Genomic DNA, 23,667 nt, shown 5'->3' on the forward strand with positions numbered 1-23,667 from the left:
TTTCTGGGGCCCTGCGTGGTAGCCTGGTGGCTGAAGTTCTTGCTTTACACGTGCCAGTATTCACATGGGTGCAGGTTTGTGTCCCAGCGGCCCAGATTCCCTGCTTGTGGCCTGGGAAAACAGGAGGATAGCCCAAAGCCTGGGGACCCTGCACCCACGCAGAGTCCCAGGGGAAGCTCCTGGCAATAGTTGGAGCTGCCTCCTGCAACATCACCATGTCAAGTGCCGGGTCCAGTCCTGGCTGCTCTGCATCTGACCCAGCTTCGCACTAATGCCCTGAAAAAGCAGCAGCCGACCGCCCAGCGACTGGTGTCCTACCACCCGCGTCGTGTCGGAATTCTCCGACAGCTCCAGGTTCCCGGCCTTGGTGTGACCACTTGGGCTGCAGCTCTCCCTCCTCCTGCCACCTTCTGTAAACTCTGACTTTCAAATAAATGAATCTCTGGGGGTGAGGGGTAAGAACTCTACGAAAAATGTGGAGGATGCCCAAATCTCGTTTAACAACTGGTTCCCAGAAAATCCGAAATACATACAGGCGTAGGTGTTTGCTCAGATGCCTGTATCCCAATGCCTCATCTGAGTCCTGACTTGGCTTCCAGTTCCAGATACCCTAGGAGACATCAGATGACGGTCCATGCAAGTCTTCTGGGACCTGCCACCTACCTGGGAAATTTAGATTGAGTTCTTAAGTCCCTGGCTTGGGCCTGCTCGAGCCTCAGCTAGCATGGGTTCCGGGGATTAAGTGAACCAGCTAATGGAAGATACCTACCTCTGTGCCTTTCAAATCAAGATCACACAACACAGGTACAACTTAAAACACTTTTGTCTATGGCTAAAAATAGTTTGCATGTGAAACAATTGTTTCCTTATACAATTGCCCATATAGACAGAGGCATCAAAGCCATTTCACTGATTTTAGAGCTGAAAAGTCTTCCTAAAAATAACTACAAGGTTTAGAGAAGACTGATTTTGAACATAATTTTCAAATTCTGTCACTACTGTCCCCTACTTTCTCTCTCAATAGGTCAAAACAAAAAACCATCACAAAAAATCTTTACAGAGGTAACTAAAAAAAAAAAATTGTTCGAATAAATATAAGTAAATATATTTAAAGCTAAAGCTCTAGAGTCTCAGTACTGCTCAGTGCCAGACATGCTGGTGACAACGCAAAAACTTCCAGATAGCAGCTTTCAACATGGAGCTTCGGGCCCAGCATGGTAGCCTAGTGGCTAAAGTCCTTGCCTTGCACGTGCTGGGATCCCAGATGGGCACTCGTTCTAACCCCAACAGCCCCGCTTCCCATCTAGCTCCCTGCTTGTGGCCTGGAAAAGCAGCTGAGCACGGCCCAAAGCCTTGGGACCCTGAACCCACATGGGAGACCCGGAAGAGCTCCTGACTCCGGACTGGCTCAGCTCCAGCCATTGTGGCCACTTGGGGAGTGAACCATCAGACGGAAGACCTTCCTCTCTGTCTCTCCTCTCTGTATATCCACCTTTTCAATACAAATAAATAAATCTTAAAAAATAAATAAATAAACATGGAGCTTAAAAATTTATGAGAAAATAACACAGAATCTTTAAAATATATACCCCCAGGTCTTCTGAAATGTATCCCTTCTCAAAAAGATCTACTTTTAGGCAAAAGTACCTGACATTCCTTCTGAGTTAGTCCCGTTCAAGCAACCTCTATGCTGCACAAAATGCTTTCAGTGAAGGCAGGCCCCTGCCTGGGACACCAAAGCGACACAGTCTCTAAAGAGTCAAGTGGCTTTAACAAATCGTTGTTTCCTGATCCTCTATATTCTAGTCGGAAAAATTGTCACTTTTGTTTTTAAATAGGTCAGTGCTATTTCCTCTATTTTTCCATTCTAGGTGAGTAAGTATCATTTCCTGAGTCTTTCCATCAAAAATAATCTAGCCAGTGCAGAAAACCATTTATGTCAAAATAATAAAGTGTTAGTGAATGTAAAAAAAAAAAAACTATCCATAATTAGTTCCAAACTTAATCCACTCCAGTAGGGGGTAAAGAGAAAGCAGCAGCATAAAAAGTTAAGTGATTTTTCCAAGTTAAGGATTTTTCAGTTATTCTGAAATTGTCTTTTAACTTGGGGTAAGTTAATCCTATTTTTTCTTATTATGCTGAATTTTGTTATAAAAAGGAAAAGATGAAAAAAAAAGATAAAAGACTGTTTCTATGACAGAAGAAACAAAGTGTGAACTTCCTCTAATGTTACTTTAAGACAAAGGCCTCAAAGACAGCTCTCTACCTGGGTGGGTAATATTAATGTCTGTCTCTTGGCATGCTTCATAAAATGTACTTAAAACAAACTGGCGTCTCCCCAGGCCCATCACAATGGCCAGACACACAGCTCAACCTTTGTTCAATTATCTTTGTGTAACAAAATCATCATCCAAATCAGATTTCTTACTCAAAAGAGAACCACAATTCCAACTGAACACTGGATCAGCTGTCGGGCTTTGAGTCTGTCTTTAGTTGAAAGAAATACTTGTCACTGGAATATACACGAACGAAGAAAGAGAAAACATTAAAAAGCAAAAAGAAGAGAAGATACGAGGAGGAGGAGCACAGCTGATAAGAAAACCAACTGCTTGCGTGTCAAAGACGATAAGAGAAATGTGCCCAAGTTTTCAAAAAGTGCTAATCTTTTCAACAAAATCACCATTAGAAGTTTCTGGTCCGCACCACAGGGGACTCTTGGAGGCTGAAGCGCTCCCAGGCCTCCCTGACGGCTCCCGTGCTGGAGTGACCACAGATCCCTCTGTTCCTCCCAGCTCCCAGTGTGAGCTTCCTCTGCACTTCCTCCCAAGCAGAACTGTACAGCAGTCCACTTCCCTTCGGGAGACCAACGTGTCGTCTTAGACTCCATCCTGAAAAACCCAAGCTCTGTCAACAGTCTCAAAGACTTACCTTGGGGCCAGTGCGGGAGCACAGTGCGCTAATTCTCCACCCTGTGGCGTCAAGATCCCAGGAGCGCCAGTTAACGTCCAGGCCGCTCCACTTCCCTTCCAGCTCCCTGCCTATGGCATAGGAAAGCAGTGGAAAGCGGCCCAAGTCCGCAGGTCCCTGCACCCACATGGGGGCCCCAGAGGAAACTCTTGGTTCCTGGCTTTGGATAGCTCAGCTCTGACCATTACTCTCATTTGGGGAGTGAACCAGAAGATGAAAGATCTCTTTCTCTTCTCTATGTAAAAATCTGCCTTTCAAATGAAAACAAATCTTATAAAAACAAAAACAAACAAAACTTACCCTTACTAGAATAACACAATTTCTGATAAAGGAAGCTATATATAATTTTGGCTTCAGAAAAAAAGCCAGCATGCTAGCGTCAACAGCTTTGTCCCTGGTACATGTAAAAAATGTTTATCCTTAAATTTTGCTCAACTCTTCTATTCTCATGACAGATACTGATTCCTAAATGCAGGCTGTCCTTAAAACTTTTAAGGACATTTTTTCTTCTTTTCTGAAAGCAAAGAAAATGTATGTGTAAAGAAAGCTCACACATATAACAAGATTCTCCAGCCTCATACACACATCCTACTGATCTATGGAATGTGACAAAGTTGTAATAACAAACTTCTTTAGTTACCCAGGAGTTTTAGCAAATACTAGCAAATATTTAGCAAATCTTGGAGATGACGCCAAAACAACTCGCACGCCACACACCCTGCCAGTAATAAGCACCAGGACAAGAGAACCCTATTTCCAATGTCTTTAGTAGAAATTCAAAATTAAGGCTGCAAAAAGCAAATTAATTTGACCGCAAATTAAAAACAGAAGACAAATTAACAATAAATATTATTTCGTCATTCCTGGGCACAAATGTTTTATACTCCATTTTCATTCCGTTAAAATATATTTTATAACAGAAGTAAGCTATTCAGCTAGGATATTCCTGGTGATAACTGCAGATCTTCTTCAGGGGCCAATTAGTGTTATTTATTCAATATACATTAAATTATAAAAAGGAAAAAATGGCATCACATGAGACAACCAGAATAGAGGTTTTCTAGTTCCCCATATTCTGCCCATTCAAATCCTTCTGGTTTCTTTTCTAAAACATCCTGTTGAAATCAGAGAGGACAGTGAGTACAGTACCGGGGCGGAAGGCTTCCCCATCTGCCTCAAACACACTCAGTTCTTGAAAGGGGCCACTCCTTTGCCTCCTCACTCACGCTCAAGATGCTGTCCCCTGCCCTCAGCAAGTCAACACCGAGCTTTCAACGGTAAGCAAGTCCTCAACTGTCTTATTCCAAAGCTAAATAATTAACTCATACCGCCTGTACTTTAGCCAAATCTGGCCAGAATACTGCTGCTGCAAGCCGTGTTTCTTGTCATAAATTCATAGTTTCTCATTGTATGACTAGTTCCTAATTACGCTACCTGTAAAAACAGCAGCTTCCACGACAGAGCATTAAAGGAGAAGAGTCTTCACTGCAATCTTCCAGCTAACACCAAGAGAACTGGAGGGGGATTCTGAGCAGCAAACTCTGCACGCACGTGGTGAGGAGGCAGGGAATACAGACGTCTCATTCAACGGCAACCCTGCAAACCCCCGCTCTGGGGCTCAAAGTCAATTTGAAGATGCTCTGATCTGTCATCCTGACCTCAGTCCAAACTAAACCACAGCTGTTCGGTGGTTACACAGAGTACAAAAAGGGACCACGATGATTTTCCACCAGAAAAATCAGACTGGATTCCCACCCAACTTCCCCATTCCTCAACAAGAAGTGCTGTCAAGTGCCTCAGAAATTCCCCTTCTGAGTCCCACGGAAATTCCGGAAACATAAGAATGTAGGCGGCAATCGTGGCTTTTTGGGTGCTGGGTCCAAAATAAACTATCTAAACCAGCTACACTGTCAATGAAATATTATCCTGTGAAAAAGCCAAGACAATGAAGTTCTTGGTTTCACTTCTCAAACGGAGCTACCACAGAAAATAATGAGAGGTTCCAACCCTGCATAGAAAGAAACAGCCAGCAGAAAGCCTCCAGTCACATGCAATTATCCCACACCCTTAGATCAAAGTCAATGATGGGCTCCAAAAGTACAGGCCTAAGGGTTCAATAGGAGTAGGCCAAGGGACCTTGAACAAAGGGCACAGTTAGGATTCTTTAGAAACTTTGAAGGAAAAGAAGTCATTGATGTGTAATTATAATAAAAATCCAACACTCGGAACTGTCCTAAGCACTTGAATCAATTACTTTCAAACTCACTTTCACACTCACATTATCAAACCCCACTTCTAGTACACAGAATAAATAAATTCAAGGGTCCGACGCGGTGACTGCCCTAAAGGCTAAAGTCTGGAAGGCACTGGGATCCCATATGGGTGCTGGTTCTAATCCCAGCAGCCCTGCTTCCCATCCAGAGGAAGGCCGAAAGCTCCCTCCCAGTCGAGGAGGGCCGAAAGCTTTGGGACCCTGTAGCCATGTGGGAAACCTGGAGGCTCCTGGCTTTGGACCCACACAGCCCCGGAAGATCTTCCTCTCTGTCTCTCCTCCTCTCTCGCCATGCATGTATATATATATATATATATAACTTTGCAATAAAAATAAATAAATCTTAAAAAAAGAATAAATACAAAGAATAAATAATAATTCAAATACAAAACCAATAAGTGATGTACATGGCCAGGTCTTTGAGCCTATAGAAGCTGAGATAAATGCTGCTTCCCCTGTTTGCACCAAGATTCACTGAAATTATGACGAGCAGAAGTAGCCGGAAGTCTAACCTCTGCATGATTGAGACTTTGCTCGCCACTTGGAAGATGTCACCCTTCTTTAACTTGCAACACCTTACTGAGAGAAAGGAACAAAATGAAAACATCTTCATTTTCTACCGAGGAAACTTAAGGCCAGCTTCCTCAACTCCCGACGCGATGCTCTTCCAAGGCATTCAGGGTACGTGAAAGCCATCACAAAGCCATCTGGCAGGAACTCGGGCCAGCAGCAGCCGGGCCAGCGCCGGGTCCAGCACCCTCGTGCCACCAGGTCCGGCCTGCGGTGGACCCTGGGCGTCCGGCCGAGCGCCGCCGTCCGCCGTCCTTGCCAGGCGGCCCTCCTCTCACCTTCCCCTGGGCTGCGCGGGCATCCAGTGCTGGAACTTGACTCTGCCCCGGCCGGTCCTCCAACCCTCCGCCTGCCCGCCTGCCCTGCCGGCAGCGCCCGGACGCCTCACGCCGCGGGGCCTCTCGCCTCACCGGCTCCCCAGGAGACGCCGGCTGCGCGCTCCGGCGCCTTCACCACGCAGGCCAGCCAGCGCGCCGCGCCGCGATTGGCCGACGGACGCCAGGCGCGCGCTCCTATTGGCTGGACTCCCGCCCGGCCGTGCGCGTGGCAGCAGCCGCAGCGCCGAGGCCCCGCCCACCCGGCGGCCGGGCCAGACGCTGACTCCTGCTTGGCGTTGTTGTGCGCGGGGCAGGGCGGGAGCTCCACGCAGTCGCGCGTCCCCGTGTTGCCACAGCCGGCGGCCTGCGAGCAGATAACGCTCCCGCCGTCCGTCTCCAGCCGGACCCGCTTCCCGGGGCCAGCCGCTCCCCCACAGGCCCCAGAAGGGGTGACATTCTGACTGTCGCCGCACGCCTCAGGTTCCCCTCACGCGCACGTCGCCCCGCCGGCTGTCCCGCTCCCAAGCCTCAGGGCGGACTTGCTCTCCCTCCACTCGACTGCTCCGCTTTTCCCAGCACTTTGTCCCTCTGACCCCAAGCAACCCCGCTGCGTCCCTGCCTCGGCTTCACACCCGAGGGCTGTCGCCTGGAAGATGACCGCCCGACGCTGAGCCCGCACAGTCGCCCCGAAGTCCTTCATGGACCTGCGGGGCTCACAGACACCTGCCCACCACGGCTGACAGCGTTAGCGATCGCCAGGCATCTCCAGGGCAAGACGGCGGGGAGACTCCTGACTAGTCAGAGTCCAGGTTGTGGGGAAAGGAGGGTGAAAGGCCAAAAGGATAATCCCACTAAGTACAAATTTCAACTACAGACACACGCACACACACCACAGTCTAAATAGCATCAGTTTCCTGGCTCAGGCTGCTTTCCATGCAGAGCTTCTCCTGGAGAGAGAAGAAAATGCACAAGTTAGTTGTCAGACGCTCCTGGCAGCCTGCTGTGGGCTTTCGGAAACGCCCCACGAGGTCCCTCCTGACCAGAACCCTTCTCGGGGGAACCTGCGCTGCAGACGGACGCAGGGGTCAACAGGCTCAGGCTCACAGGGCAGCCTCCCTGGGCGCTCTGCTCGCGGACCTGCTGACCACTTACTCAGCTCACAGTCAGGAGCTGCCTCTGCATTCCTCTGCTTCTTCTTCATGGTGCAGAACTGGTTTAACTTTGCCCAGTGCCAGCTCCTGCTCTATATATGCAGAGGCGTCCCTCCCTGGGTTAAGTAAGGACCCTTTAGGCTGTGCTGCGCAACACGGCCTGTGAAAAGAACCGCCAGGAATTTCAAGAGGCAGACCACGCCCCGTAGAGCGCGATCAGATGTCATCTTTGACCTGCCTTGAAAGGGGCAGCATTATGTATCTGCCACTCCCAGGTATTATTGAACAATTAATTGAGGGCAAAAACGTAAGATTTCACTTCCATCCCTTTTGAGCGGAGCGGGTACAGAAGGCCGATCAGGAAGTAGGGGTGGATGTCTGCTCCTCTGAGTCTGGAGTGAAACCCATTAACCCTAAGCCTGATGATCCTCGGGTATTTTCAGCCAGGTACGTGCAGTCCTGAGGCCATTACGAGGAGTCTCAGAGTGCGGCTGGCTGAAAGTGCCAGCGCTCTATCCTGGGGGATCTGAAGGAGCCGCTGACGTCAGCCTGGCCAATCAGTGACCCACGGGTGGACAACAAAGCCACAGAAATCAGAGACACAGCCTAATGGGAACATCAATGAGGAAAACCCTGAATCGACAAAGAGAATCCAGAGCAAGCCAGGACTTTTTAATGTGGGAGGAAGGGCCCTGGGGAAGTTACTTGCCTCCGGAAAATAATTTAGAAAATTGGGCAGGAAAGGCGAGGCATTTGAGTGGGTGGGACACAGAAGGCAGCTGCTGTGTTCAGGTGGCAGGCATTTTTCTGGTGCTGTCGTTTTCAAGATGTAACTCCTCAGAAAAAGAAGAGCAGTAATCAACTCAAAGTCATGCAGAAAAGCTTCCAGGAAGCGGCTCTGACTGCTCCCCACGTCAACCACTGGCTCCACAGAAGATGTCTATCGTCAGGACTCCAGGTGAAGATGCTGTAGGGTTTTTGACCCCGGATACGGCACCAACCTCAATTCTTGTCTCACAGGAAAGAAGAATCTTCATGCGGACACAGTTTAGTTTTAAAGCAAGATTTTAGAAAAGCTGAGAAAGGAGACTCCCGTCCTAGTGATGGGAGGGGGCTCTGAGATAGAAAGGACCCTTACCCCCTGCCACAGTGGCAGGAGGAAAAGTGGGAAAAGAGACCCAAATTAAAGGTGGGGAAAGCATCTTTTAAAGGTTCCACTCAAAGATATTTCTCAAAAAAAGAGAATTCCTGGTTTCCATGATACCTGGCCTTGGGACAAAAGGCCATAAAAGGTGTCACTGGTCCCTTGCTAATGATAGAGGCCAGTGTGAAGCCCTCCCCCTTGGCAATGGCCAGGAGACAGAATTGGGCTGATCCTTCAGGTGGGGAATCGATATGTTAATTTCGCCCTTGTCTCTTGGAGAAGCAGGTTCCTGATGTGTTAAAATATGCACTTGTCTCAGGAGAGAGGTGCTCCCAAGACATGGTGGGGGAAAATACACCTTTATATTTGAGGGGAAAAAAAATGACTTGGGGACCCAGAATGTCCTAACTGCCTACTACCCAGTTTAACTTCTCTCTCAAAGTCAAATTTTGCTTTAGGGCTCTCTGCTGCACTAAAGGTTCCAGTAGCCCAGCCTGACCAGTTCCTGAGCTGTTCCCCATTGGACAAATCCCCTAGGGCAAAACTGCCTCTGTAGCCTGGGAGGGGCCACTCTGTCCTCCTTGAGGAGAAAACAGAAGGACCTGTAAAGTTATCTTGGAGAGAAAAGTGTCAGGCTTGGGCCCAGTGCGATAGACTACTGGCTAAAGTCCTCACCTTGCATGTGCCAGAATCCCATATCCCAGCTGCTCCACTTCCCATCCAGTTCCCCACTTGTGGCCTGGAAAAGCAGTCAAGGACAACCAAAGCCTTGGGACCCTGCACCTGTGCGGAAGACCCGGAAGAGGCTCCTGGCTGCTGGCTTCAGATCAGCTCAGCTCTGGCCCTTGAGGCCACTTGGAGAGTGAACCAGCAGATGCAAGATCTCTCTGTCTCTCCTTCTATGTAAATCTGCTTTTCCAATAAAAATAAATAAATCTTTAAGAAAAACCAAGGGGTTCTTTAAACATATAAATTTATTTAAAAAAAAAAAAGTGTCAGGCTTGGATTTGGGGTTTAGAACCAGAAATGCACATGGTTTCAAGTTTAGCTCAAAGCCAGCTTTATTGGGAAGTGCTCCTCTGCTGAGGGTCACTGGTCCGGCACAGACAGCGGCCCAGGGAGGTCATGCCCAGGAGAGATCAGAGAGATAGGAGGGGGGGAGAGTCTGACGGACTGCTCAATGGTGAGAGACAGCCCAGGACTTCCACATGGCAGGGTGTCCCATGCGAAGGCAATGGCCACTCAGGGTACACAGCAATTGGCTTTCATACATCTTAGCTGTGGGGGATGGGGGAAGGCGTCAGCTCCTCAGAGGCCCGTGGTGTTGGTCTTCTGTGCAGACTGGCACAGTGTCCGACCTTGGCAGATAGCACTGAGGCTAGTCCAGCTCTCTTCTGTTGTTTGTAGCCGGGGGAGGCAGGCGGGAGAGCGCACCGGAACTCAGTCCCGCTGCTTGGTGTCTCAAGGCTGTCCGGTGTTCCTGGCTTGTGAGAAGTTTCCTTGTCCTTTTGAGGCAGGCAGCTCCTTCAGGAGTTGCTTCTGCTCTTTATGTGGGGTACTGGGAGAGACATCCAAGGGAAGGGTGAACCTCCTAAGGAGACATCCCACTGACTTCCATTACATGGCTGGACAGAGAGCTAACCTGAAGAGGAGGCTAGTACAGAACAGACAGTACATCTAACTGTGATGTCGCTGACCCTAGGCCATCCGTCCACAGCGATGGATGTTTTGGGAGCTGGGCAAAGAGAAGGGCTTTCTGGCTTGTGGCGTCCCACGGTTTTGACCCAGGAGTCCTTTGACCCCCAAGGGCACTTTCATTTCCAGTCACCTGGCTCTAGGCAGAGCCCACAGCATTCTTTGAACGCCCGCCGCTTCTATCATGGGCAGCTGTTGGTCCGATCGCCTGGCTTCCCACATTGTAAGCAGGTGCTACCTGAGGGTGGACAGGCCTTGTGGGTCTCCCTGAGAGCAGGTTACTGTATAAAGCCGCATTCATGGGCCTCCTGCGGCCTTCCTCATTCCTCTTCCTTTGGGTCTCTAGTAAAGCGGACCAGAGGCAGGGATGTCAGCCAATGGGACGCTCAGTTTTACTCCTAACCCTCCAACGGACTGAGCTAGCACACTCTGACAGTTTTAGTCTGAAGTAAGGCAAGGCCCCTGAGAAGATAATTAGGACCCTAGAAGATAATTAGGGTCTTATAAAGGGATGGCTATCCCTTTAAAAGGTCTGAGGTCAAACTGCACAGCCTGAAAGGCCTTTAGAATTTGAGGGAGAAGGCAGAGAAGTGAAGGAAGGACTCAGAATCACTGGATTGATCACTTTCAGTAACAACATTAAGTGAAAACGATCAAATAACAACTCTAGAAAACATTTACAAAGGTTTGCTGTCTGCTATAAATTTGAGACAAAAGTATATGTTTATTATTAACCTAAATTGTACATTGGAGAAAACAATGAGAACAATGAGAATATGACATGAGTAACTTGGTTGATTAGCGAATTTAAACACAAACATGTCAGTGACATAAAATTCTTTAAAAACAGATTGAAGTCACGTGAATCAGAGATTCTGATAAAGTAATCTTAGTTTAGGACATAATGCTAAATAGGTCTTAGCAGTGGTTTTGTTGTGAGATGACCAAATTTATTCAATCCACTGAGAGAACACTGGCATATGAGTGAACTACTGAATTAATCAAGTTTGCATCCGTGCACAGAGGACTCAATCGCCTGTAGTGCCATGGAACAGATACCCATTTGAAGCATTATGTGTTTTAAGCTATTTAATTGGTAAAGAGTCGTATTCCACCTGGTAGCGAACAACAGAACCAGGCAAACTGGACCTTTCTATTTACAGAAAACAACTTGGGACAATCAGCTGGAATGAGATAGGCATTCTCTATTCGCTTTGGGGACTTTCCAAGACCCCAAGGTTATGGCAAAGGTCAGGTTACAGACATGACCCAGAAGCGTTTCAGAAGACTTAGCCTTACTAACCATTTTCTATTATGTGGGCTGTTACAGGTTAAGCTTTAGAAGCTTTAAAAATTACAATTAAATGATTAGAACTACCTGTTGTTTGTAGTAACATGAGTTTGCCATGTATTCTGGATGGTTTACAGATATGGGTAAACAGATTTTAAACAGGTACAGCTGGAACCATAGAACTGATGAACAAGAGACACCAGTTTACTTATCTGAGGATGTGCATATAGGATTTTACAGAAAGATACAACTTTAAAAAAAAAAATTTTTATCGGAAAGGCAGATTTACAGAGAGAAGGAGAGACAAAGATCTTCCATCTGCTGGTTCACTCCCCAAGTGCTTGCAATGGCCAGAGCTGAGCTGAGCCAGGAGCTTCTTCGGGGTCTCCCACGAGAGCGCAGGATTCCAAGGCTTTGGGCCATCCTTGACTGCTTTCCCAGGCCACAAGCAGGGAGCTGGAGGGAAAGTGGAGCAGCTGTGACATGAATCAGCACTCATATGGGATCCTGGCACATGCAAGTCAAGGATTTAGCCACTAGGCCACTGACCAGGCCCAAAGATGTAACTTCTGGACCCTTCTAAATTAAGATAACAGTTATGACTTGCGTAACTGTTAGACTTGTGTAACTGGACATTTCTATCAGTAGTATTTTGATATTACAATAAAATTTTGTACCACTTTATATCTTGACAGTGTTAGAGTATTGGTATAATGTTAGTATGTTAAAATGTTAAGAATATTAGTGTTAGGTGATATTAGGCCCTTTTGGGTGAGAAGCCACTACTTCGCTAGGTCAGAAGGCGCCTGAACTGTGGGAAAGCTCCACTTTAGTGATCAATCTGTCTCCCTTGTTTCTTTATCTACCATCTAACCCAGGTACAGGAAGGCAGGGGCACAGTTCCCCGGCCCCAGGGACGGGAGGAGCCAGGGTCGGGAGGAGCCATAAAAGACTGGAGGAGCCATAAAGACAAGGGTGTCAGGATGGGATGAGCCATAAATAATAAGTGTGGGAGCATAAACAATAAATGTGGGAACATAAATAATGAGTGTGAGAATGGAACAGACTGCTTGCACCTAAATTTGTTACTTTTGAGTTGACTTTGATATATGTTACAGCCAAGACAGGGTATATAATCTCCAGCCTTACGTTAAGTCGGGGTCCGATCCACTTGGCTGGCCTGTGTGCCCCAAGTACGATCTGACTCCAGCATGCTGGCACAATAAACTCTGTTTGCTTTTTGCATTACCAGCAAGACTCTTTGTCGTTTTCTGGGGGTTGACTAGCTCGCACCCTAATGTCCGGGCGGGGAGCTCTGGCCCGGACTCTAACAACAGTAGTTTGAATATAGTCCAAATGGCCTAAATCAGTTGATGTCTCAAATCCTGCTGGGGTCTGTGATGTGGTTGTGGAAGACAGGAAGGTGTGAAGAGTATTGTTCCATTGCAGGCAGGGCCGCAAGGAACTTCCTGCTGTATGGCAGGGCCCTGCGGATGTCTCTACAACCACCTGAATGCAGCTCCGCCTCCCTTTGCATGGACACTGGACCGCCCCACTGAGAACTATGTAATCTATTTCAGCCTCCTCTGCCACTGCGGAGTTGGTGCTTACTACCAATGTGAGCTTGGAAGCTGAAGTTGCTGATGCTGTTTTAGCAAAGGGGCCTTTTATTCATGCTGTCTTGGCCTTCCCCGTTGACCATATGCTAATCAAAGGTGTGAAGTTCCCAGGTGTAGTGGGAACCTATTCCCTCTCTTCTTGATCTTTAGCTCCCTCCTTCTGTGATGCATTTCCTTCCTTAACTGACTCAAGATGAAGCTGTAGAATGAGGATTGTAGTAGGAATGTGTTACTGATTGATATGCGCCATCTGTTGAGAACTTCCTGAGCACAAGATTAGGATTACTGATATCCTGCCTCAGGAAACATTTGGCTAAAATAGATGGTTTTTATCTAATTAATGACTAAATTTTCTAGTTAGCTCCAGGGACTCTAGATCTGACTGTTGAATTGTCTCAGAATATGAGATAAGCCAGTGTACTACCTCTTATCTGCAAGTGTTTTTATACTAGGCAATCTTTGTGTTTTTCTGCCTTCCATTTGGTTCTCATTGCTTAAGATGGACAAAAGTTATATATCTGTTTTAAAGGTACTTGATAAGTTTGTCAGTAACTGAATCTAATTATATTATATAACATAAAGATTTTAATTCCATGTATCAATGGTAAGTATTTATACAATACTTTAAGGACTATGGTCAATTATATTGTACATAAATCATATAAGATGTATTTCTCCCAAATCTTCCATGACCCCCATCCATTTTTTTACATACTTTAACCTTTAAATGCTTTGTCCTCTTTACCTTTGCAGTCTAACACAACCCTTTTCCTGCAGTTCAGAATATTTTACAAAACATGCGTTTTTATATCCAAAAAAATTTTTACAACCTTTTTTATCACACACACACACACACACTTACAGGTTCATAACCATTTTTTATCTTAATATAAGAAACTAGCAGATAAGGGTACATGGGTTTATCTCATATCTTAGAATAGTTTAACAGTGGAGTAGATTAATTTTATGACAGATTATTTTTATGTAATGTTACATTTTAGAGAACGTTGTAAATAACACCTTAAGAGTTATATTTAATTATGCACAAACATTGTTTATAGGATACATAAGAGGCTAGGTATTTTTCAGTTTACATTTAGAAATATTTAAATTAAAATTTTTAACTGAAAAAAATTTTAGGGTGTCTACAAAGGAGCTGAATCTCCACTGTTTTTGGTAGGCTCTGTTAGATCAAGTTACAGAACACGTTTGGCAAGTAACAGCTTTGGGTTTTTTTCTTTAATTATTTATTTTTATTGAAAAGGCAGATCTACAAAGAGGAGGAGAGACAGAGAGGAAGATGTTCCATCTGATGGCTCACTCCCCAAGCAGTTGCAACAGCTGACTGAACCAATCCAAAGCCAGGAGCCTCTTCCGGGTCTCCCACGTGGGTGCAGGGTCCCAAAGCTTTGGGGTGTCCTCGACTGCTTTTTCCCAGGCCACAAGCAGGAAGCTGGATGGGAAGTGGAGCTGCCAGGATTAAAACCGGTATCCATATGTGTTCGTGGCACATCCAAGCAGAGGTCTTTAACCACTATGTTATTGCGCTGGGCCCATTCTTTTTTTTTTTTTTTCTTAAGTAGATATTCATTAGGTTATTTTCTACCCCACTCCTCTCCACAAAAAAGGGAGGGGGGAGGTTAGTGAAACTGACAAAATAGGAAAAAAAAATTTAAACCAACCTTGGAGAAACTACAGTTGCAGGGGGTAACTGGTTTAATAGAGAAAGGAGAGGAAGGTGGGGGAGAATGACTGTGGCTGCCCTGGGGGACGGGCAGAGTCACAGTTCTGGCCCTGGGGTGGCAGGATGGGAGGGGACATTCCTATTAGGCACAAACTCTGTTTTACACTTTATAAACATGAGTTAATCTTCCCAATACACTCAGGAAGCAGAAGCCATTCTTACCTGCACTTTGCAAGTTAGCAGCCCAGTGTCTTAGAGTCAGGTAACTTACCTGAAGACACACAGCTGGTTAGTGGCAGTCAGGCTTGGAACACAGACCTGTTAGACCCAGCAGTCAGCACTGCACCACCCCAGAAAGGCACCATTGTGTACACCTAAAACAATCCCTGCATTCAAACCCAACTCAATGCAAGCACTCTAAAGCAGCAAACCCTCCCCAAACAGCCAGCTCATTCTCCACCTTTTTCAGGCTTTTTGTTTTCTCTTAAAGTGCCTGGAATTCACTCCTCCCACTCTTCCCTCTCTTTTCCTGGAAAAACCTTAATCATTCTTTTATGATCCCTTAAACATGTCCACCTACAAAGTCCTTCCAACTCCCCCAGGCCGTGTTCTTCCAGCCTCGCATCCTGCCAGCCATCCACTTCTAGCTTTACTCCAGGCCTTTTAGCCCAGCCTGTATATCCATGGATTACTGGGAAACCATTACACGTTAAACATGGATGGGCGCTTCGGAGACAAACACACCCCCTTGCTGTGATGACTGTGTGCTTTCTTCTCCCACTCAATTTTTTTTTGAAAGATGTATCTGTTTTTCTTCTAAAGTCACATATACAGAGAAAAGGAAAAATAGATCGGTCCACTGATTTACTCCCCAAGTGACCACAAAGGGTTAGGGTTGGTGTGGAGCTGAGCTGATCCGAAGCCAGGAGCCTGGAGCCTCTTCTGGGTCTCCCATCAGGGTGCAGGGCCCCAAGGCTTTGGGCTGTCCTTGACTGCTTTCCCAGGCCACAAGCAGGAGCTAGTTGGCAGTGGAGTTGCCAGGAATAGAACCGGCGCCCATATGGAATCCTGGTGCATGCAAGGACTTTCTTGGCTGGGAGGGCTTTAATTACTGATTCAATCTCAGTGCATGTTATTGGGCTGTTTAGATTGCTAATTGCTTCATGATTCAATTTTGGTGAATTGTATGCGTCCAAAAATCTATCCATCTCCTCGAGGTCTTCTGATTTGTTTGCATACAGTTGCTTGTAATAGTTCCTGATGATTCTTTGTATTTCTGAGGTATCTGTTGTTATGTCTCCTTTCTCGTCTCTGATGCTGTTGATGTGTATTTTCTCCCTCCTTTTTTTGATTAGTTGGTATAGTTGGGAGTCTATTTTGTTGATTTTCTCAAAGAACCAGCTCTTTAATTGATTGACCTTATGTATAGTTCTCTTGGTCTCTATTTGGTTTATTTCCTCCTTTATTTTGATGATTTCTTTTTTTCTACTAATCTTGGGATTGCTTTGTTGTTGCTTTTCTAGTTCCTTCAGCTGTAAGGTTAGCTGATGTACTTGTTGTTTTTCTAGTTTCTTGACATAAGCACTGATTGAAATGAACTTTCCTTTTAGCACTGCCTTGATTGTGTCCCATAGTTTTGATAAGTTGTGTTGATGCCTTCATTTGTTTCAAGTATTTTTTTAATTTCCCCTTTGATTTCTTCTCTAACCCATTGCTCAATTAGTAACATAATATTATTCAGTCTCCATGTGTTTGCAAGCCTTCCTTGGTGTTTTGACTTCTTGGTCTCTAGTTTCACTCCTTGATGGTCTGAAGATGCATGGTATGATTTCAACTTTTTAAAATTTGCTGACACTTGTTTTGTGACCTATAACACGATCAATTCTGGAGAAGGGCCCATGTACTGATGAAAAAAAAGTGTATTCTGTCTGTTGGATGAAAGGTTTGATAGATGTCAACTAAGTCCATTTGCTCCAGAGTCTGGGTGACTTCTGTTTTTTCTTTGCTGAGTTTCTGGTTTTTTGATCTGTCCATTGATGTTAATGGGGCATTAAGGTCTCCCTATGTTCGTATTGAAGTCTATTTCTCCTTTAAGCCTGTTAATATTTGTTTGACGTAGCCAGATGCTTTCACGTTTGGAGCATATACATTTATTATGCTGATCTCTTGTTGAATGCATCCTTTGATCATTATGTAGTATCCTTCTTTATCTCTTTTGATGCTCTTTATATCAAAGTCTACGTCATCTGATATAAGAATGGCTACACCTGCTCGTCTTTCCTTACCATTTGCTTGGAATATCTTTTTCCATCCTTTCACTTTCAATTTTCTCTGATCTTTGTTGGTGAGATGTGTCTCCCGTAAGCAGCAGATAGCTGCGTTTTGTTGTTTGATCCAGCCTTCTATCTATGGCATTTGACTGATGAGTTTAAGCCATTTACATTCAGCATTACTATGGATACAGGGCAGTTTTGGCGATGTATTGTTCTATGATTGAGTCTTCTGTTAGTCTTTTAGTGGGATGTTCTCCACATTTGCCTTTGTTTCTGGTGGTTGCTATTTCTTTTTTCTTTCATGGGAACATCCTTGAGTATCATTTGCAGGGCAAGTTTAGAGGAGACAAAGTCTTGAAGTTTTCTTTATTGTGGAAGAATTTTATTCCATTTTCAAAGACAAAGGAGAGCTTTGCAGGATAAGTTATTCTGGGCTGCAAATTTTTCTCTTTCAGAATCTGGAATATGTCGCTCCATTCTCTTCTGGCCTGTAGTGTTTCCTCTGAAAGGTCAGCTGTGAGTTTGATTGGGATTCCTTTATTTGTCACTTGATTTTTTCACATGCACATTTAAGGATTTTTTTCTTTTTGTTCAACTGAAAAGAGCTTGATTATCATGTGTCGTGGTGAAGTTCGTTTTTGATCAACTCTGTTGGGAGTTCTGTAGCCCTCCTGTATATTGTTTTCCAATTCTTCGCCCAGATTAGGGAAGTTTTCCTTTATTATTTCATTGAATACACCTCTAATCCCAACTTCTCTTTCTGCACCTTCTGGAACTCCCATCACTCTTTTTTTTTTTTAAAGATTTATTTTTATTATTTTTTTATTGGAAAGGCGGATATACAGAGAGGAGAGACAGAGAGGAAGATCTGCCGTCCAATGATTCACTCCCCAAGTGAGCTCAACGGTCGATGCTATGCTGATTTGAAGCCAGGAGCCTCTTCCAGGTCTCCCACGCGGGTGCAGGGTCCCAAAGCCCTGGGCCATCCTCGACTGCTTTCCCAGGCCACAGGCAGGGAGCTGGAAGGGAAGCGGGGCTGCCGGGATTAGAACTGGCGCCCATATGGGATTCCCGGGCGTGCAAGGCAAGGACCTTAACCACTGTGCCACCGCGCCGGGCCCCCATCACTCTTATGTTGGACCTTTTAATCATATCTTTTCATTCTTGGATGCATTTTTTAGCTTAACCCACTTTTAGCTTTTTGTTTGTTTCTTCATGGTGACATGAATTCTGAAATTCGTTCTTCTGCCTCATTCATTCTATTGTTGAGACTCTCCACTTTAGTTTTAATTTGCTTTATTGTGTTCTTAATTTCTGATCTATCAGCCTTGATTTATTACTGGTATCTCTTGTTTGAACTCTTGTTCGTGTTTCTCATTGCTGATCAGCAGTTTTATAACAAGTTTTCTGAGTTCTCTGTCCCCCATTTTCTCAATGTCTTCCTCAGTTAACTCTGAGAGTGGGTGAAGCTTTTGCTCCTGAGCTGGAGAGTCTTCAGTAACATTCATAGTGTCTTTGTCTTTTTTTTTACCTTTTGTATGTGTCAAAATCATCTCTAAGATGTTTACTTACAGGTTTACAAGTTGATTTTTTATGTTCAACCAGTGTCTTGGCAGTCACAAGATCTGTGTGGAGGCCACTGCTGGATGTCTGGCTGGAGCTGGACACGGATCGCTGGAGCCTTGATCACCAGAGCCTGGATCGCTGGGGTCTGAGTTGCCACTTGCTGACTGCTGGTGGGTTTTTCGGTCCACTGCAACACTGCTCTCCCATTGCCGCAGTTTCCCTGTGTCCAGGGGGTCTCCAGGTACCCCCTGCTTACTGCCTGAACCCTATTTTTTCCCTGTAATCTGCTTATCGTACTTCACCCTGCCTAAAGAGTCTCCGTCTTATCAAACATGTCTGTACCCAATGCCGCCATCTTGCCGAATCCCTGTTTAATTGTTGAGAGGGATGCATGACCATGTGGACCTCTGGTTAGGGTGGGATGGTCCGCTATGGAGGAAGGTAGAGGAGGGGATGCCACTCCTTTGCTGTCAAACTAGATCAATACCCACAGATGTGATGGTCACTTGATGACACCATAGAGACCCTGATGTGGGGAAGAATGTTCTTCTGAAGGTGTTGCTTGAGTAGTTTGATAGTTCTAAGTGGTTGGGGGCCCAGCGTGATGGCCTAAGGGCTAAAGTCCTCACTTTGAATGCACAAACATTTCATATGGGTGCCAGTTCTAGTCCCAGCAGTTCCACTCCCCATCCAGCTCCCTGGTTGTGGCCTGGGGAAGCAGCTGAGGATGTCCCGAACCCTTGGGACCACGTACCCATGTGGGAGACCCAGAAGAAGCTCCTGGCTTCTGGCTTCAGATTGGCTCAACTCTTTGCGGTCACTTGGGGAGTGAACCAGTAGATGGAAGATCTTCTTCTTTGTCTCTCCTCCTCTCTGTATATCTGCCTTTCCAATAAAAATAATAAATCTTAAAAAAAAAAAAAAGAGGTGGTTGGTTTTATTATTCCAGGGTTGAGAAAATCTTTCCAAGGTTATTGGTTGGCAAAGTACACCCACAGACCCAGGAACATGTTGCAAAGCTTGCCCAGGAGAATTTTCTAACCTGTTCTGCCCTCCACCCTCTCATGAGGCAGTCAACATCCTCTACTGGTCTAGATGAGCTGGCCGTCATGTCCCCCAAGTTCATCTGCGCATGCTGTCCACTGCACAGGCGTCTACAACTGAGGAAGCCCAGTTGCACTCTAAGGTCAGATCACATACACTGTGATTTCTCCCTGTGGCTGGGGTCTTAGTCCAGCAGTTTAGCTGGAGAGTCTCCCAGGAAAACTCGCCTGGGTATGGGCCAGGCCGTGTAAGGTCAGGCTCTGTCCATCACTTGCACCAACCAATGCACATACCAGTAGATGGAGCTGGTGGGTCAGTTTCACCCAGCCTCATATCTCATTTGAAGCAAGGGGTGCTGTGGTCCACCCCAGCCCATCCCAGCCTGTCCTCACACATTAACAGCAAGAGCCATGGCCTAGTCGGGGCGAGCCCCAATAACTCCTACCGGGCCTGCCCTCAGCCAGGATTTTTGCACATGCCAGCCTCTGCTGCGATCTAGTCCAGCCCAGGACTGCATCGCATCTGGCTCTCATGAACAGCCGAGGGGGCTGTAGCTTCACTCAACCCAACCCAACCCCAGACTCGGCCTTCACTTATGCCAACAGGTGAACATGCTGCATTCTTCAGCCCGGTCCACCTCTGAGCTGCAGCCCAGCAGGGACGTCCCTAGAGGCCCCCTACCAGACCCCTTCTAAGCCCCAGGTATTGCATGTTTTGACCCAGGACACAGTCTCGGCTTTCGCTGACAGGTATTACAGCCTGGCCCAGCTTGGCATGACCCACATGTAGTCCTGGATCTCGCATGTGCCAGCGGGTGCTACTCTGCCTGGCCCAGCCTGACCTGCCCCCAGACTCGGCCCACACAAACACTGACTTGACGAGTACTGCGGCTTGGCCAGGACTGCTCCTCCCCAAGTGCCAGCTCTTGTGCTCTGCAGCAGGACCTGCAGCCGAACAGGGGAGCTCCCCAAGTTCCCCATCAAGCCTGCTCCCAGCCCCAGATCTCATGGGCCAATGGGTGCAGCAGCCTTGATTAGCATGTTTTAGCCTCACTCAGTTCTGGCCTCTGCAAGTGCCAGTGGGTCCTACAGCCTGGCTTCACCCAGTCTCCTCCCAGCTCCAGCTCCTACAAGTATCAGGTGGGTTCTGTGGTCCAGCTTGCCTCGGCTTGTCTCTACCCCAGTTCTCTATGGCCCACCCCTGCTCTGACACTGCAGCACTGCAGCATAGCCCAGCCAGGTATGCCCCACAGCCTCAGCTTTTGCATTAGCCAACAGGTGGCAGGCAATGCGCTCAACCCAGGTTTCCCATGCGCATGGGTGCCTTGGCCTGACCCAGACATGCCCTCCAGTTCCTCCCCCGAACCGCTCCATCTGAGTTCCTTTGGCTACTTGCGAGTGCAGTGGCTTGATCCAGGGCAGACGCCAGAAGTCATTCCTTCCTTGTCAAATATGCCCTCGGCCACTCCCACTCCAATAAATTTCCAGACCACATTCCGTGCACAATCTGCAGCCCCACTGCCTGGGGCTGAGGTGGTGTATCCTGGGCCAGAATTCCCGCCTTCCCCACTTATCTTTAAACAAAGAAAATAAGCAGCAGCAGCTATGTTAGCTTACTGGAGTGCTTAACAAATTAGGCATTAACAAATCCAGAATGGCCACCAACCACCAGCTGATTTCCTCCCAGCAGTGTAACACTTGCCTAGGTACAAGGCACCTAGACAGCTGCCTACAGCTGGGGGTACTTCTATATCATTCACTGCACCTAGCAATATACTTAACATATCGCTAGTAGTCGATAAACATTTGTGATACTAAACTCCAGCTTAGATTTCAGCTCACATACAGAGTAGGTGCTCCTCAAGTTGGGCTTCAATCCATTATTGAATTATGAAATTAACCATGTAGGTCACAATCAGATTTTTTTCCTAAAGAACAGCACTGAAAATACCAGAGAATATTACTAACACTAAGGTAGGTATTGTTTGGTGAAACTTTAATAGGGTATGTGTGGGTCTTTATACTTCTTTGAGGTGAAAGATATTTGTTACTGTGAGTCACAGAGAGAGGTAGAAAAACATGATTGTGATGTTTACGCATTACTTCAGTCAGCTGATTATACACTAGCTCCTATCCCTGAGCCCCTTCATGCCAGGACTCTGCCCCAGCAACCAAACAGACTCAAGGGAAAAGGCAAGACTGGAGGAGTGCCACTCAGACTGGGCCGCAGCACATGCTGGCACACACAAGGCCCAGGCCTGGCTCACAGTGAGCCTCTTTCCCGTTCAGAGAGGCAGAAAATAAATTAATGGAAAACCATACAATATTTAATTGAGCAACTGCAAAGCTGCAGAACAGCTCTTAAGTTTAGAAAAGAGTTACATTAAGGATGCAGCACAATGGCTCAATTAACTAATCCTGCTCCTTCAAGTGCCGGGATCCCACATGGGCACCAGTTCATGTGCTGGCTGCTCCACTTCCCAACCAGCTCCCTGCTTGTGGCCTGGGAAAGTAGTAGAGGACGGCCCAAAGCCTTGGGACCCTGCACACACAAGAGACCTGCCTTTGGCTGGGCTCAACACCAACTGTTGCGACCATCTGGCGAGTGAACCAGTGGATGGAAGAGCTTTCTGTCTCTCCTTCTCTTGGTATTATCTGCCTTTACAATATAAATAAATCTTCAAATAAAAAAGAGTTACATTAAAGTTTTCGTTTTTACCATTTTTCAGTTGTACAATATAGTAGAAACTGTTTGACAACTCTGAACTTCATTTAGCCAACTAAATAACATATGCCTGATCACACATAAGTGTGCTAAAAATTAAGATATATGTATGTGCAAGATTATTTTATGAGCTACAAAGATGTTTTTTAATAAGCTTACATGTAATTAAGTAAATAAGTGGAAAATGGATGTCTACATTATATAGCTAAGTGTGCATTGGACATGTAGTAGAGGAATCCAGTTGTGGGCAGGGATGAACCTGGGAACCCAGATCTCACCAAGCCACTGCCCACCTGTCTAACTCTTCTCAGCCTTCAGTCTCTACTTCAAAACCAATGTGAGCCTTTCAAAACTTTCTTTTCTTTTTTCTTTTCCTTTTTTTTTTTTTTTGAGAAATGGAGAAACACACACATACTCCCTAAATATGTGCAATCATCAGGGCTAGAGATGGCCAAAGCCTTGGACTTGATCTCACCCACTCCTCCACGGGACCCCTGGGTCTTAAGCTGTATCTTAACACTAGGCCAAGCACTTGCCCCAGAACCAGTCTAGTTGTTCTCAGGCAGCTCTCCCCGTGTGATGGAACACTGGCCCTCATTGGCTCTAGACTGACTTGATCCTCTCAGAGAGTAAGAGGAATGTCTCTCCTACAGCTCCAGCAGAAATTCCAGGAAAGAACTGGCAGGATGGCACAGCCAGTTAAGCTGCCACTTATTGACTCTGGCATCCCGTAAGGGCGCCAGTTGCATCCCAGCTGCTCCATTTTCGATCCAGCTCCCTGCTGATGCTCCTGGGAAAGCAGCAGAAATGGTCCTAGTGCTTGGCCCCTTGCACTCATAAGAGAGACCTGCATGGAATTCCAGGTTCCTGGCTTAGGCCTGGTCCAGCCCCAGCCCCAGCCAGTATAAACATCTGGGGAGTGAACCAGCAGACGGAAGATCTCACCATCTTCCACATCCATATCTTTCAAATATATACACAAACCTTTAAAAAAAATCTCAGGGGAATGGTGATGTGGAATATTGAGTTAAACCGCTGACTGCAGTGCCACCACTCCATATGGGTATGGTTCGCGTTCCTGCTGTTCCACTTCCAATCCAGCACCCTGCTAATGTGCCTGGGAAAGCAGGGGAGGATGACCCAGCTTCTTGGGGCCCTGAACCATACTGGCAATCCAGAAATTTGTGGCTTGGGCCCAGCATGGTAGCCTAGTGGCTAAAGTCCTCACCTTGAACGTGCTAGGATCCCATATGGGCGCCGGTTCTAATCCCGGCAGCCCTGCTTCCCATCCAGCTCCCTGCTTGCGGCCTGGGGAAGCAGCTGAGGACGGCCCAAAGCCTTGGGACCCTG

General features: G+C 46.5%; 1 protein-coding gene across 5 annotated transcripts in view; it reads right to left on the reverse strand.

Annotated features, from left to right (window-relative positions):
• SLC11A2 (solute carrier family 11 member 2) overlaps positions 1-23,667 on the reverse strand; it is a 65,768-nt gene that overhangs the window by 26,147 nt on the left and 15,954 nt on the right. Inside the window, exon 1 of one of the 5 annotated variants that reach the window (XM_040979077.1) lies at positions 7,279-7,344. The exons of 1 other annotated variant lie outside the window; for it this stretch is intronic. In XM_040979077.1, coding sequence (XP_040835011.1) covers positions 7,279-7,327 — 49 coding nt within the window. In that variant the 5' untranslated portion in view covers positions 7,328-7,344. Of the gene's footprint in view, positions 1-4,401; positions 4,480-5,751; positions 5,967-6,087; positions 6,185-7,278; positions 7,345-23,667 lie in introns of those variants that run through there. 3 more of the 5 variants (XM_040979083.1, XM_040979094.1, XM_040979091.1) reach the window with 3 other exon arrangements.

Source organism: Ochotona curzoniae, unplaced genomic scaffold (assembly GCF_017591425.1).
Source record: "Ochotona curzoniae isolate NIBS_2020 unplaced genomic scaffold, NIBS_Ocur_1.0 contig_1014, whole genome shotgun sequence".
NCBI classification, from domain to species: domain Eukaryota; kingdom Metazoa; phylum Chordata; class Mammalia; order Lagomorpha; family Ochotonidae; genus Ochotona; species Ochotona curzoniae.